This window comes from Bos grunniens, chromosome 9 (genome assembly GCF_055505025.1).
Source record: "Bos grunniens cultivar Pamir isolate PY7600 chromosome 9, Bosgru_T2T1.0, whole genome shotgun sequence".
In the NCBI taxonomy this organism is placed as follows: Eukaryota; Metazoa; Chordata; class Mammalia; order Artiodactyla; family Bovidae; genus Bos; species Bos grunniens.
The window spans coordinates 63,596,978-63,613,720 of NC_141173.1; the positions used below are offsets into that span (position 1 = coordinate 63,596,978).

The 16,743-nt window shown below is 36.5% G+C and overlaps 1 protein-coding gene across 5 annotated transcripts in view; it reads right to left on the minus strand.

Annotated features, from left to right (window-relative positions):
* Window positions 1-566: 566 nt before the first annotated feature.
* The window catches only part of ZNF292 (zinc finger protein 292), a 95,681-nt gene continuing 79,504 nt past the window's right edge, over window positions 567-16,743 (minus strand). For all 5 annotated transcript variants that reach the window (XM_086317826.1, XM_086317824.1, XM_086317825.1 and 2 more), the window contains 3 exons: window positions 16,468-16,604; window positions 14,538-14,679; window positions 567-10,119 (listed from right to left, as the gene is read on the minus strand). In XM_086317826.1, the coding sequence (XP_086173952.1) occupies window positions 2,980-10,119; window positions 14,538-14,679; window positions 16,468-16,604 (7,419 nt within the window). In that variant the 3' untranslated portion in view covers window positions 567-2,979. The remainder of the gene's footprint in view (window positions 10,120-14,537; window positions 14,680-16,467; window positions 16,605-16,743) is intronic.

The following is a 16,743-nucleotide window of genomic DNA, read 5'->3' on the forward strand; positions in this document are numbered from 1 at the left end:
CCTTCATGACCTGGCCCATCTGCCTCTTGGGTTCAGCTTCTGCAACTCCCTATGTTTCCACACTGACCACCTTAATACTGCAAATGCACTAGGCTACTCCCTACCTACAGCCTAGAATTCCCTTTTCCCCTCTGATCAGTTGCTGACCTCTCATTCATCTTTCAAGACTCATCTTTCTATAAACACTCATAACCACTTATCTTTCGCCCTGAAAACAGAGCATTTCCTCAATATCTCTAGCTTTTATGTAGTTTTAATAGCTATAGCAACTGTGTTTGCTTACCTGATCAAAATTTGCCTTGTTAAACTCTCTGTCCAACAGTTTAAAAAAATTTACTTATGCTGACTGAATTTGACATCGCTGAAAAAATTCTCAAAACGTTACATTTCACTTAACTCGATTTTGAATAACATGTTCTGACTGGTAAGATTCAAATTCTCTGGGTTTAGAAGAGGGGGAAAAAAAATCCATTTTTCAAATGATGAAAGGTTAGGCAAATTTACACTGTGGGAAGAAAATATCTCAAAGACAAGGCATTGAGGAAAAGTATACCATGAAAAATATATAATTTTTGATTCTTTTTTAATACTTAGGCATTACATTCCGTATCAAATTTTACCAACATGCTGTTGTTCTATAAATTCATTATTTATTTTATACCATAATTTGATTTTTCTGTTCCATGCTAAAAAGCCCACTATTCCATAATTAGTTTAAGCATACAGTACCTGGAATATAAAAAAAATTAACTCAATGTTGGCAAATCTCCCCCACTGACACGTAGGAGAACAATTACAGAAACATCTAGTGGTTAATTTTCTTAAGCTAATGAGCAAAAGAAAAGCCCCAATACATTGGCATTTTTCCTTAACAGGTTCATCACTACATTCATCAGAAATAAACCTATTTGTTGCTGTACTATAAGCAGTTTGCCAAATGCCTACCTTTAAGAGTTAGGTCAACTTCTAAGAAAACTGTACGGAAACATTCAGTTGTTGACAAAATTTAATATTAAAATTACTCAAAGTTAAGTTATTATTTAGGAATAAAACATGTATTAATCACCCATAAGAACAATTTTTATTTTAATAAATAACAGTGGGCTTACCAAAGGGTAGAGATTTTAATGTGTCAAGTTTTATGCATATTGGTAATAAACCTTAAGGAGGAGAAACCAACTATTCCATATACCCCATTTGGCCCTAAAAATAAAACTATAATATTTTAATAATAAAACTTAAAAAAATATTTCCCAAAAGAAAATAATTCACTCCTTGACCATGCTTATTTATTCAGAGTACCAGCAATTTCAGTTAATATTAAGTGCTTCATTTTTCCTGCCAAGTCTGATGTTGCACAGGGAATATACACATTTTCATATCACAATATCATCAATATCTCAGGCAATAATATTGTGAATGTAACTGGTTTATAACAAACAAAGTCAAAAATCAATGCTACTATTCATGGCAAACAGAAACAAAAGTAAATTTGAGAGAATGTTTTCTTTTGTTTCCAGTACTGATTGTAGTTGGACTTCAAAGAAAGATTCATAAACTCTCCTGAAATAACCTCTATCTCTGGCCGTAAATCCACAGTATAAATATGGTGAATAAAGCTAAACTATAAGAGCTAACTATATACTGAATAATCAAAATAATCAATTATAACAACTAATACTGTTCTGGAAGACCAATCTAATGAAAAAAGTATCATTAGATATGGCAGGAAAATACAGACAAATCTGTACAATCTAACATCTATAAACAGTAAAATCAAAACATCCAACTTCCTTATAGAAAGTGTTTTATCTATGTAATTATAAATGTTTAAGGAACTCTTGCATTTTATAAACACAAGATGGGCTCACTTTGATGATACCAATTTTAAGATTTATAAAAATGTTTAAAAAAATCTTTCCACAAAAGTTTATACAGTTTAAAGCTATACACCAATCTATAAATCTCAGAAAATGGGGGAGAAAAAAACAAAACCTTTATAAGATCACATGTATAAAACAAGAAATGAAATGTGATTTTATTTAAGGCAATACTGGGCTACTTCACAAATCACCACCTCAAATATTTACACTGCTCCACACTACTAGTTTCTATCACATTCACAAAGGATTTTTTTTTTAAATACCAAATGTTTAAAATCTTTGATGTAGGAAATCCTTTATTCACATTCCCATTATATTTCATGGAATCATAGTAACTATATCCAATTGAAAGCTTTGAAAAAAAAATTGTAGCTATAGGAAACTGCTAAAGAATCTGCTTTAATTTCATATGTATACCACCCAAAAAAATCCTGGAAGGTAAATTTACAAAGCAGAGCAAGTTGCTGATATAATGTGCCTACTCTGTGAAAAGTAAATTTTTTTGGGAGATCATCTTATAAATAAATGTTTTATGTAAAAAAAATCAATGAACTATGGCAGAGTTTCTAGTTTTTAGTTCAAAAAATTCTTAATTTAAAACAATAAAAGAACAGTTTTAAAAACTTGATCACTTGGTTAAAAATTAAAATTCCAAATATAAACGTGTCATTTAATAGTTTAGACTTACACACTGCTGGTGGCAGCAAATGATTTACAATAATAAATATATACAAAAAAAGGTATCTACAAAGAGTACTGTTACACATGAGCAGTGACCTGGTGAGACAAATCAATCACACAGATAACTCAGTTTAGTTCATGAAAAGGGCAACTGGCTGATAGAAATTTGAGGTTTAGCTCAACTATTTACAGTAACTGAAGTATGGATTCTGTTCCTCAAGTCCCATAGGGATAAAAAAAAGTTTTACATGACAAAACGTCATGTTTTTTTTGTTTTTTTTTTTTTCTTTTTTGGCCAGGTTAATTCACGTCAGCAACAACAAAAAATAACGAAAAGGATTCACAATTTTAGCATGCTTGATGGCTTCCTATTTAAAATAAAACTGTAAATAATGTATTTATAGCACATCAGTTATCAGTACTGCCCTCTCCCTGTGGCTTTGCCCATACTGATGTCTTTCATAACAGACACATCTGGATCATTTGAACGTACTTCAAGTTTTTTCAGACTGACGGTAGGTTTCATTTCCTGAAGCTGCTTTAAGACAAGCTCAGTGCAATCTTTCAGAGTCTTGTCTAAAACAATTTTTACACTATCACTGCACTGAAGCTGTGTTGGATTGGCAAACTGTACAAAAGTTTCACTTTCTTTACAAGAACATGTATGATTTCCACTAGTCACAGCAGTCTTGTCGACATTTTTTCTTGAATTTGAATGGGATCCTTTTTTACTCCCACTATTGGGATGATCTTTGTCGGTATTTTTCTTCTGTTTCACTGCAGACTCCTCCAGGAATTTGAGAAATGATACCTCAAATCCCATTGGTTTAAATGAGCTCCAGTCAAAAGACGCAGGGTGCTCCTCAGTGGTTTGAATTGCAACAGCAGTTTCTTCTTCCTTATGTATACTACTTAATTCAACTGCTGGTGCTGGTTCGGCTTTTTCAACTTTTCTCTTTTTATTTTGGGAGACATTTTTTTCTTTATTAACTCTCTTCAAATTATTTGCTTTTGGTTTTTCTGACTGGCAGGGGTTATTTTCCTTAAAATCATTACTTACATTTGAAGAGGTCTGAGGCTGGGTCTCCACACTTGTGTTGTCTTCATTTATTAATTTGGTAATAAATAATTCTGTTAGTTCATCCACTTCATCTTTTTCATTTTTTACAACTTCCTTCTGTGGAACTACAGCTGTTCTTGCATTATCATTGCTCTCTGATACACTTGTGTCAGAATCCTTCACACCACTCTTTCCAACCTCTTGCTCAGAAGCTTCCTTTAATTGTGAGCTGCAACACCGTTTGAAGACAATGAGGAGATTGCGGTGTTGTGATGTAAATGCCTTAGATAATTTATGGCATTTATAATGTCTGATTATATTGCTTTCACTTGTAACAACCGACGTACACCCCTTTATCATACATGGATACTGGGTGACAAATCTGCTCGTACACTCAGACAAGGCATCATTTCTAGCCTTTATAGAATATACATGCTTTCCACGTTTCAGAGAGTAAGGCTTATTTTCTTCAATCTGCACAATCTTTGCAGTCTTGTTTTCCAAATTATTTTTTTTCTTTCGTTTGGTCTTAGGCATTTTGATTCCTTCCCTTCCAGATCTGTATTTTGTCCCCCGGTGTTTAGACTTAGTCTTTTCTTGGTTTGCTTTGCTTGATATATTTTCCTGACCAGGTGTTAATCTTCGTGGCCGAATGAGATGAGCTTTATGTTTGTCATTATGCTTATTAAAAATGTGTCGGAGGAGATTAGACCGGGTTGCATATATTCGGTCACAGCCTTCACAGTCACACTTGTATATGCCATCTTCTTCAGTTTTACTTCCCCTGGCCCCAATTCCATGGTCTGCCTCAAGATGAACAACATAGTTTAAATATGTGGTAAATGAAGATTTACACTCTGACTGATCACATGGAAATTTCCCAACATCCACAGAAGCGGTCATACTTTCAATTTCTTCAGGCGACATCTCGTGAAGCTTCATGTAGTGTTGTATTAGGCCAGTAATTGCTTGGAAAATTCGAGAACAGTCACTCACCTGACATCGAAATTCTTTCACAGTTTGCTTCGTTTCAATTTCTTCACTCTCTTTACCAGCTTCACTCTCCTCTTCAACCTCTGCAGAAAATGCAGGTAGATCTGATTTGTGCACAGCCTGGTAATGCAGAATTAAGTTCTGCTGTATTGTGAAAGCGGCAAAGCAACCCTGATGAACACAGCGATAAGGTCTGTAGGGACTGTATCTTGTGGGAAACTCAGGAGACTGAGAAACTGGCTTCTTGCGTTTCCTCTCCTCCTTTTCTTTTTTATGTCTCCTAACTTTCCGTCCTTTGGTTTGCACATTTGTAAGAGGATTTGTATTACATTGTTCTGAAGTAATTGCAATCACTTGAGAAGAACTTTCTGTTTTTTCAGGACTTTTTTTTTCTAGAAGTTGTTTTTCTGGGATCACCGCTATATTACTGAGGGTATTTTCTTTCATTGCTCCCAATTCTAAAGCAGGCTGGAATTCCCTTTTATTTTCCTCTGTCAGAGCTAGCTGTCTTTTCACTTGTGTAATTCGTGGGGCTGATGAATTTTCACTCTGAGACTTTCTTCCATAAGGTCTTTTTATTTTTAATTTGACCATTTCTTCTGTTGTAAAATGATGTACCAACTGACAGTGTGCCCGAAGATTAGAATTTCTTGTAAATGTCTTCGTACATGTAGGTACTACACATTTAAATGGAGCAAATTTCAACTGATTCTTTTTAATTTCAAGAATCATCTCTGGAGTGTACTGATGAATTTTACCGTAGTGCTTAAACAGTGCATCTTTTGTCATAGCACTGTAATTACAGCCTTGGTTTTGACACACAAAGGGTTTATTAACTCTGTCATTAAACTGAATGTTGCTTATAATTTCAGAAATTGGCTGAACTGTGACATTTGGAATTGATTTCACAGGAGTGGGAGTCAGTGTCACTGATGTATTTATCAGTACACACTGGGGTGCTGGAGTGGACAGGTCATTTTCTAATTTTAATTTCTGTAAGCCTTCTAAAATCTCCTGTATTTGATCCTCCTTATGTAATACTTCAGACTGAGGAATGTTACTTTTTGTTGACATGATACCTATGAAGGAGGAAAACTGAGACGACTCAGATAACTTGTTATTTTGTACAGTGTTTACTGAAGGAAGCTGAATGTTATAATTTATTTGAGCATTCTGTGATGTTTCACCAATACCCTGAGATCCATTTTTTACCTCAAGTATCTGAGAATTCATAGCACTTTTAATAATTTCAAGAGTCTTTTCAAAGTTTTGTATGACATTGTCTTCAGAGATCTGCAAGTCAGAATTTATTGAAGGTGTGCATGAATTCAAAGCCATCATTTGGGAATCACCATTTTCAGTTTTTAATGTTAAAGGAGCTAACACTGTATGGGACTCAAGACTGGTTTTGAAGTTTTCTTTCACATCAGTCATAAACAACTGATTGTCAACATTATTTAATTTTTGTGTTAGATTTTCCACCAAACCCTGAGGTTCACAATTGGGAATTACAGTGGAATGAAGGTTAGTAGTTGGTATCTCAATACTCTTTGCTATAAGTCCCATTGCTGTTAAGTCACTCGTTACCAAGTTTTGGGGAGTATTAGGGGCAATTAGTGGAGGAGTAACTTTCTTTCTTCTCTTAGAAGCACTGTTTCCCTTCTTATTTAAATGACTAGACCTTGTGTTCTGAGGACCACTTATAACTGAAACACGAGAACTGCTACCAGTAAAATTTTGTGATGGCCCGCTAGAATTAGGGAATGAACTAGAACACAAACCATTTTCAACAGTCTTTAGTAGTAAGTCGTTTGTTGGAAAAACAGGCAAACTTCTGCATTCCTCAATGGAGGAAGTTTTGGGGTTTGGTGTCCCATTCTGGTCTGTCAGCAGGGGGCTTGGGTGGCACACTGTCTGCAGCAGGGTTGGCACAGGTGGATTTGGCATCACTGTTGTGTTTACTTGTGCTGTGTCGGAGACACAACCTGTGGGGACGTGAGAGAGCACATCAGCACCCTCAAATGTACTGGGAATGCCAGCAGTTTCCAAAGCCTGTTTGATGATTTCGCTCCCCTCTTGACTAACACTTGAATTAAAGCTAGTCACAGCAGTCCGAGGAAATGTATTTGGTAAAAATGTTGAGGAGCGGTTTTCGGCAGCAAGAAGTTGCAGGAATGATGGATCTTTAAAACATGCTTCTGCACTGAATGCAGACTGTTGTGGCTGCTGCAGGTTCACGGCATTTGTGGAGAGAATCATGCTGGCAAGAAGAGAAGGCTGCCCATTATTCTGTAGAAGTTCTTGAGCAATTTCTGCTCCATCCAGTGGTTTACAGTAAGATCGCTTAGACAAGTGTCCACCCAGAGATCTGGGGTTAGTGAAAGCCCTGTAACACCTGCTACAGATAAATTTCCCATCTCTGATGATTGCCGGCCATTTAGCCCTTTTGTTGTGCTTGGGTTTTCTTTCCTTCCCATTTGGGCCCCGCCCGCGGTCTTTTTTCACTTTTTCTGGTCCAGGCTGTTGGGCACCAGCGCCACTGAAGTCATTTGCAACACTGACTTGTGAAGGAAAAACTGCGTTCTCACCATTCCCTCCCTTTAGAAAGGAGGAATTGGTATTTCCTTCGATCTGTGAAGAAAAATGACTTGTATTATTTTCCAGTTGGGAGAAAACAGAGTTAGTCCCACTGTCTGCTGGTGAAGGGAAGAGAGACACAGAGCTGCTTTCTGCAGGTAACGGAAGGAAAGGATCTGAGCCGCTGTCGATATTCAAAGGCAAAACCGTTTTGGTTAGGTCTTCCATCTGTGCTGGCAAGGTGGTGCTGGATAAAGTCTCCATCTGGGAACATAACAGACCACCACCTTGTTCGTTTTTATCCTGAGAAGGTATACTTGGATTCATGACACTTTCCACCGAGGGCAACAGTGGAGCTGACACACTTGCTAGATGAGCTGGGAAAATGGAAGATGAGACATGCTGCAACTGAGCAGAACAGGCAGGAGTCCCACTGGCTTTGGTCTGTGGTGTAAAAAATGCATTATTAGAGCTGCTCACCTGTGATGGCAAAAAATAAACAAATTTTCCATTATTTGGTGTATTTAAATTGTTAGCTTTCTGGCCCCTTTTGCTTTTGCGCTGCATTTTGAATGCTGCGTACTGGTCAGGGTGTGCTGTCTTCATGTGTTTCCCAATACTCTGTGAAGAGTTGTAGGTTCGAGTACATCCCTCAACCTGGCAACTGAATTTCTGAACTGGCGCTTTTGGAGGCACTGATGGAGTTCCTAAGGAATTACTGAGGTTGGGCTGTGGTGGAACAAATGTGATACTTTCCAGCGTCTTCAGAGGTAAATTATAAAGACTAGATGACGTTTTAACATTACCTCCACATTCAAACTTGGGAGTTGGTAAACTGTTCTGAAACCCTGCCTGGTTTTGCACAGAAAAGGTCATCAGGTTGCTCACTTGTCTTTCTAAGTTTTGTGTGGTCATGCCGTCTATCTTGAGGGCTTCTGAGGCCACTAAAGAATTCTGAGTAATCTGGGTTTCATTAAAACACTCCTGTTCCTTTCTCTCTTGGAAATCCGTGTGACACAAATCATTACAAGCATTTTCAACTGGTATATGTAAGTTTGTGACCAGTGATTCACCAGTGTTTTCCACAGTTGAGTTTTCTTGCTTTCCAAAGTTCTCCTCGATCCCCTGATTGAGGGACACCTTAATGGACACGGCTACTTCACTGGCCTGAAGCAGAGGAGTGGGAGCAGTGTTTCCCAAACCATTTGGCAGTGGTCCATCAGCCTGCCCAAGCTCCGAAGCAGAAATCTGGTCTTGCTTGGTCACAGGTGATTCTGCCTTGCTTTTATCCCAAGCACCACTTCTATCAGCTGGGATGGTGTTTTCAACACTATTTTCTGAAGGAAGCATGGATCTTTCTTTCTCAGCATTCCCTTCTGCACTCTGATTCACTCTGGAAGGCTGAACAGAATCTCTGGCTGAATTAAGTTGGTCTTCAGGAGGCAGCACTTTTTCAGGTGTATTGTGATCTTCCAGATGCTTTTCAAGCTCACTCTGAGAACGGTAAACTTTACCACAACCTGTGAACTTACACGTGTAGGTATTATAATGCTGTGCTTCATGGTCATACAGTAAATAAGCTTCTGAAAAAATTCGACCACATTTAGGAAACATGCACTTTGCTCTAAAGACTTGATGTTCCTTTCGGTGGGTTAAGAGCTCTGCATAGCTGTTAAAACCAGCCTTACACTTCATTTGTATACAGATGTATGGTTTACTGCCACAGTGCATTTGTAAGTGATCATTGAGATGAGTAACACTTACAAAATGCCGCCTACAGTACTGGCAAATAACTTTTTTGCTTTGCATTTCAAGAAAGCGCTTGGCATCTTCATTATCCTTATGTCCCTTTACGTGAGCAATTAAATTTTTAAAGTACTTAAAGCCCTTTTTACAAAAAGTGACAGGGCAATTGAACTCATTAACAGGTACTGGTTTCTGGACTGGGATCACCTCTGGCTCGTAAGATTTGTCTTTGTCATCAGTTTCATCATCTGAGCCATCATTGTCATTAAACACTATGAAGTCTGTGGAATAGAGACTGTTCTTCTTGATTGGCCGCTGCTCCTGCTTGGCCACAGCATTTGTCTTCTGATTCTCGTTGGTAGCTGTGATCTTAGGAGGCCTTCCCAACCTTCTTAATGGTTTCATAGCTGCCAGTCTCTCTTTACTTGATTGTTTAACATGCAACGTGACGTGAGGGACAAAAGTTTCTTTAGAATTAAAGTTCTTTGCACATATGGGGCAACTGTAAATCCCATCTTTGTAATGCTTTTGAGCATGTCGTACTATTCGATGACCAAGGAACTCTTTGTCACACAGCACACAATACTGCATGTAGGCTTGCCAATTCCTGAACCGAGCTGATATAAATCCCCTCTCTCTTAACTGTTTTATCTCTCTCTTTTTCTGCTTTTCATCACAAATGTCTCTAAGGCCAGAATTAGCACCAATTCCACCATTCACAGAAGTGTCTTTACTATCTTCCTGGTAGTCTGCTACCTTCTCATAAACCTCACTGTCATTTAATTCATCTATTGAAGACACAATGGATGCTTCTTCTCCCATTAATGCAAGACACTGTCGTTTTAAAGTTTTCCAATCCCAGAATTCTGGATCAAAGGGCCACTGAGTTTTCAATACAAGTAAGAGCTCACAGCGTAGAGAATTTGGTATTGGAAGATTCTCTTCATCATATTTCTGGTCTGGCTGGTTATACAACATTTCCACAGCATAATATGCATCTACTGTAGGCTCAATAAGAAATTCACTCAGTTGACAAGCACGTTTAACTTCCAGATCATCAGGCAACAAGCATGAAATGGTCTTGCAGATAGATATTTTCACTTCAGTGTTTTCTGTAGATTCCAGGCGAAGAGCTTTTACACACAGCTCTATACAAGTGGCAAGTCCAGCTCCTTCGGTCTGTGAAGAAGCAAGCAAGAAATGTTACCTTAATTTACACTCATCAATGCAGATTTGTGAATTTAGTCATTTTAAAACTGAGGTTTGTTTTCTCAAATTTTGCAATAGACCATCTATGAAGATAACCCCTCCCAAGCATCGTGGCTGTGTATGTGTGTGTGTGTGTGTGTGTGAAATGAGCTGTAGAGAATAGCAAAAAACATAAACACTGATAGCTAAGACAAGAGTATAAAATCATGTAATGTCCTAGCAAATTTGGAAGTTATTTAACTTCTCTGATCTTTCATATCACAATATAAAATAAGAGATCAAAACAGCACTTAAACTTAATCAAACTGCTGTGAACATTAATAGATAACATGGATCTAAAGTATCATGTCTGGCACATAGTAAGTGATCAAGAAACGTCATTAACTTTATCGCAAATTTCATTTCCTAAGTTTGTATTTACAATCCTTCTGAAAACAACAACCCTCTTAGTTCAGTTATAAAACTGAGAATGTCCCCATAATTCCTAACTCATTAGCAATGAAAAGAGATTCTCACATTTGAGAATAAAGTTCTTTTTTTAATACTGGGAATCCTAATTTGATCATAAAGTGAAGTGAAGTGAAAGTTGCTCAGTCATGTCCGACTCTTTGCGACCCCATGGACTATACAGTCCATGGAATTCTCCAGGCCAGGATACTGGATGGAGTGGGTAGCCTTTCCCTTCTCCAGGGGAGCTTCCCAACCCAGGGACTGAACCCAGGTCTCCTGCATTGCAGGAGGATTCTTTACCAGCTGAGCCACGAGGGAAGCCCAAAATTGAATGCCAAATCACCTACCTCATGACTGGAACATCCTAAGAATAAGGAATAGCAGAAGACACAACAAACCTTTTATCCTTTTGAATTAGCATCTTGAACTATTATGATAATATAGCAGTAACACAGGTAAGAGTCAGTTGAAAAATATATGAAGAGATAAAAATGGGTTTTAAAAGGCTAAAAGAGAACAAACAATTGAAAAATAAGCCAGTCACAAGATGTGGCCACATTCAGGGTAATGAAATATGTGTGCTTTAGACCAAAGGGCAAGGAAGTCAAAAGAAGTTCAAAAGAGCTGAAAGGATTTGTATTTTCACAGGTTAAGAAAACAAAATATTTTACTGAAAGGGAAGCTTAGATTTGTGGGCCAAAAGAAGAGTGGGTGAAACAGGCTGAGAAACTGAACTGGCCATCTTAATGATGTAAATCAATTTGAAACCTTAACAAATAAGGCCAACAAAACAGTATCAAAATTTTTGTTCTTTTGAGTTTTTTATCTTTCTGTGTATGTGTGACTGATGATTAAGTTTACAGGTAATATTCAATTCATAAACTGGTTATATGTCAACTATCTTTAGAGTTGAGTAGAGATTGAGTTAGGTGAACAGTGTCAGAACTGAGTTAAATTACAGAACACTGAACTGGTGTCTGGAGAATCAGAGGAGTACTTAGTGTAGGAAAAAAATCACACACGTGGTGCTCAGAAGCACTTAGTGAGTAGCGAACAGAGGAGAAAACAGTTTTTTTCTTTATACTACTTTTCATGCTTTTTTGGTTACTAGGAACTTTGTTTGGCCAACACTACTTGAGAGTCTAATAGGTAAATGGGTTAGAGGGCCCTCTTCTTTCTTCACTCAGCACCTACTCTATACCAGAGACTGTGCTAAGCCATGTGCTCTTTCCCTCTCAGGAGTCTCGATATTCCACTATTAAAGAAAGACACATTACAAAGCAACTGGTAATGTGTCTCGGCAAAAATGAGGTCCTTAAGGGTAGGGCTTTATTTTTTCAACTCTTTGACTGCAGGGGTCTAGGAAAAAATAAATAAAATGATGAACTAAGTTATTTGCTCCATTTTCTTTACAGATCTCAATTACAGTTTAAGAAGGAAATAATTATTTTAATACTCATTATGTGAGTAGCTGGGCAACAATTCTCAACAACTCCTAGAGTTTTGAGGTACAAAGGGGAAAGGGGTACACCAGATAAACATTCCTGTTCTTTACTGTTCTTTCCTTTACTGTTCATTCCTGTTCTTTAATCCTGAAAATGAAGAGAAATTATTTCAGGAGAAAAAAAAAAGCAAAAGATACATGTAAGATTTACTGACCAAATATAGATCTTAAAAGATCAAAGACAGTAAGAATGTCTGCTGGACCCTACTTTCAAAAATAAAATTATACATACAAATACTTCATGTCATGCTACATCCTAGCTACATCCTAGCTTTCAAGGATCCCTAAGACCTGTTTGGCATCCCTTGTGTACTTTTAAAGTGGAAACCAAATGCATTCCTACAAGGACTACTATTACCAAAGAAATTAGTTTTGTAAAAGCTGGATTCTGATTTTTGCTAGTAAATGAATGGAAACATATGCAATCTCTGTTATCACTTCCCTTTAGAATTTTGTCTAATGTACTGTTTAATCCATCTATTGTTTTCATGTCTATGATTATGTTTTTATATTTCTAAAAGTTCTTTTGACTCTTTTTAAAATCTGCCTGGTCATTTTATAGGACCTCTCTCTCTTTTTCATACTTTCATTCCTTATTTTATATCTTTAAATATATGTATTTTATAGATTTATCAGACTGTATTTAAAGAATTAAGCAAATGATTCCATCATTCTGTCTACTGAAATTCATTCATGTTGGATTGTTTTGTATGCTTAATAGATATTTATGATTAAATTATGTCTTTAAATATATGTAATTTATGTACTTTTTATCCTTTAAAAAGTTTAATCCTACTGTTAGTTCTCTCCTCAAAAACTGCCCATGGATGACATTTTCATTGTAAATCTTGATGGTGAACCTATCTTGAGAAGAACTTTATCAAAGAATCATGTATTGAAGGTATGTTCCTCCAAAGTAGTTCTTCAATTTGCTTCTGCCAGGAATCCTAGGCATTTACCAGCCCAGGACTTCACGCTTACCTTTTCAAATATTATTTATGTAGGGGAGCAAACTCCACCACCCCAAAATGTGTCTCTTTGACAGGAGGATTATTTTAGGCTGATTATGTTTAAGAAACAGAAGACTAAGAAGAGACTAAGAAGGTTTTTCTTGTTACCCCCCAAAACTCCTCTTTATCGACTAAAAGAATTTAGAAAAAGGGCCTGTTCCTGTAACAGAGCTATCCCAGATGTATCTGCAAAGAACATGGGTTGGGCATGGTGGAGGAGACTCTGCAGGGCCTGGAGATCAGAGTCCACTGTGTCCCCTTGTCTCTGCAGGACCCAACAAGCGCTTGCTTTTCCATTTCCATGTGAACTGCCTCCTTTTGCTCTGAAGGCCCAAACCGCTACTCCCAACATCCTCTCTTTGTCTTTAACTGAAAGTGGTATTTAAGGTGAGGATTTTGGCCATTTTGGCGAGCTTCTTAGTTTTCCTGGGCCTCTCCTATGTATATCTGTTATTAAACTTTTGCTTGGTGTTCTCCTGTTAATCTGCCCCATGTCTGTTTAATTCTTAGAAAAACCAACATAACTAAGAAGGAAATGGAGAAGGTCTTCTTCCCTGACACTCACTTGATGTGGGGATTCCTGGTTATAGTGTAGGGTAAATGTGGACCCTAAATCTGTGTGAGGGCAGACCTATGGTTATAATTTGTTAGGGAAAATATTTTCCTTCTCTGACCCATAGTCCAGATGGACATGTACAAGGTTCCTGACCATCATCTGTGTTCAAGTAATATTTTCCTAGTTCACTTTGCAATGAAATTATAGTACTTTACAAGTTAGTGGAGAGGAGGTGGGGGACATGGAACTCAGTTCTAAATCTCCAACTTAAAAGGGCCCAAGATCCTATCTCTTATCCCTGTGTGGATATAAAACTTCAAACCCCTTAGCTGCTCCAAGTTCTAACACACCCCACTCCCCAGCAGGTTAAGAGAACCCTAGCCTCAGCTCAAAGTTTCTACTCCAATTTTTAGATTCTTCTTTTTGAGCCTAGGGAATTCTCCACTATTCTTGTAATCAAGCTGCTAAGCACTAAGAACAATGTTTTATTTCATCAAGTATTTCTTGGTCTTTTGTAGAAGAAGGAATTTTAGATACTGTAGTCTGCCAGATGGCAAGCAAAGGAAGCTATATTTCTTTTTACACTTTCTAAATTTATATAGAACCAAATTATCAAAACAGTGTAACACCTAGAAGAAAAACTGTGGAATGATAAAATATGAGTATTATGTATACATTGCTTGTCTTTGGGCTAAGAGCAAGCCCCTGGCTCTTATTTGCATTTTTAAGTTTCTCTGTATCAAGTAAAATTAAGGACTAATAAGAAAATCAATGTTCAAAGCATTAAATGAAATAAAAGTCACTGGAAGTACACATATTAAATGTGTAATTTACATATCTGAAATTAAGATACCTTGATCATTCTTACCTCTGAATTAATAACTTTAATCAGGAAGAAAATGTGATATACTGTCTTGGTTAACAAAGAAAGTTGACGACACCTTTCTAGGTACACTTGAATAGAAGGTTCTACTCTCTGCTGTAGTTTACTCCAAAAGAGAGTGAGTTCCCTAAAAAGAAAAAAAAAAGTAAAAAAGTAAGTTGGAGGTGCAATGTAAAATCATGAACTTAGTCTAGTAATTACATTTGAAATTAAAACTAGTTTCAGATTCTAAAGCTATATGTGGAATGAGGTTTAAAAGAAAAAGACTCTCAATTTTCTAGAGACTTATTAAATAAAATCAAGATATGATTTATCATTTTATTAAGATTTTTCAATCTCAAAGAAGCACTCACTACCTTTGACTAGGAAAGCACGTGACATTTAAATAAGATACATACCTCACATTTAAACAAGATACACACACCACATCTGAACTTTAAAAGTAATAAGAAATGCAAAATACATGTGTATATATAAAATGCATCAATGGCAAAATGATCTTTAAAAAGCATTTAATTTTTATCTTCTAATAATTTATTATTAGATAATGTTAAGAATCAATGATGACATAGAACCCAGAAGAAAATAACTGCTCTGTGCTACCACAGTTAGAAAATAACCCTACTGAACTGAGAAATTTTCCACCTTTTTACCTATCATCCTATTTCTCTCTGTCCTCCACAGTTAACTTCCACACAAATCTTTGCTACTTCAAGTATTCTCCATACAGGCCTTTCCAATTAGCTCCTCAGTTTCCAGTCCTACAAAATTTGCCCTTTTCACCATCCACTTGAATAACCCGCTCATCTACTGGATTTTAACCTGCATACTGAGGACTTCAGAATCTGTCTCTCTAGTTTTGACCACTTTCACCTCTTTAGTTTTTTCTAAGAATTCCCCACTTTGATCTCTCCTGAAACCTGAAAGTTAATACATGAAAAGGATAATTAACATTCTTTTTGGTTCACTGCCCTTCTAATTTAACGCATCATTATTACTGACCCTATCTATCAGCCTCTTCAAACATTTCTCTCACCTCACCCCATATCCACAGGAAACTTTCCTAACTTCCCAGCTGAACTACTTACAGGCTTTCTAGTTGATTTTTCTATCTCAACTCAATTCCCTGTACTGCCACTTCCTACCATGAGCTCACCCTCACAGTTCAGGTAAATATTCTTAAATTTCAGAATGTTGTACACTAAATTTTCTTTTGTGTTTCCACAATACAAGCACAACACTTAAGACTAATAATACAGTCGACTGATCAGATAAATCGCCAGTCTGAGCTAACACCAACTTAAGACAGCTGATCTTAAGTTTTTTGATTTAACTGAAGTAATTATCCCTGCTATCTGTATCCTCCCAAAAGATGATATATTTAACAGGTTTGCACACTAGGGAATGTACCATATGTAGAAATGTGTATTGAAGAATTTAGTGAAGTATTAACAGAATGACACCTCGTAAGTGGGTAAATGAATTATATTTCTACACATTAATGACTAGCACCTAGTTATGCATTAATAGCAAAAAGTGTGCAATATGCAAAGGAACAATACATACATTAAATTAAAGGTGGCTTACATAGCTGAAAACATTTTTATTGTAGCATTAAATAAAATAAGCCCTTCTTTCACCTTCCAACATTTAAAATTTTCCTAATTATAACTGATCATTATATGATCATTACTGGTATACTAAGGAATTGTGTGGTCTCTTAATACAAAAAAATTTTAAAGTTATAATATGAACTACTTGATAATCAGTTTACACAGCATATAGTATCTGAAAATAAGCTTTTTTGTCTTGGTAACACTAAAAAGACTTTTAAAAATATGTTCTTAAGGTATCTGCACAACCTATCTGTAATCTTATTTAACAACCTTCTCTTTTCAAAAGAAAATCAACTCACCAAGCACAGTACATATCTCCCTGTTGAAGCTGACGTGATAAAAATGCAGTACATAAGACAAGAGCACTTTTTTCATCACCCTCAGATTCTAAGTTACAGATCATTTCTAGGGCATCTTTGCAATCAACTTCTGAAATCTACAGAGAAAGGATACAGAAATATGCCATAAAATGGTTTTATGTTAGAATATATAGTAATATACTTTACAATTTTTATTAATATGTACAGATCATTTTCTTTGGCAAAACCTCATTAACTCATAAATTAGCAATTCAT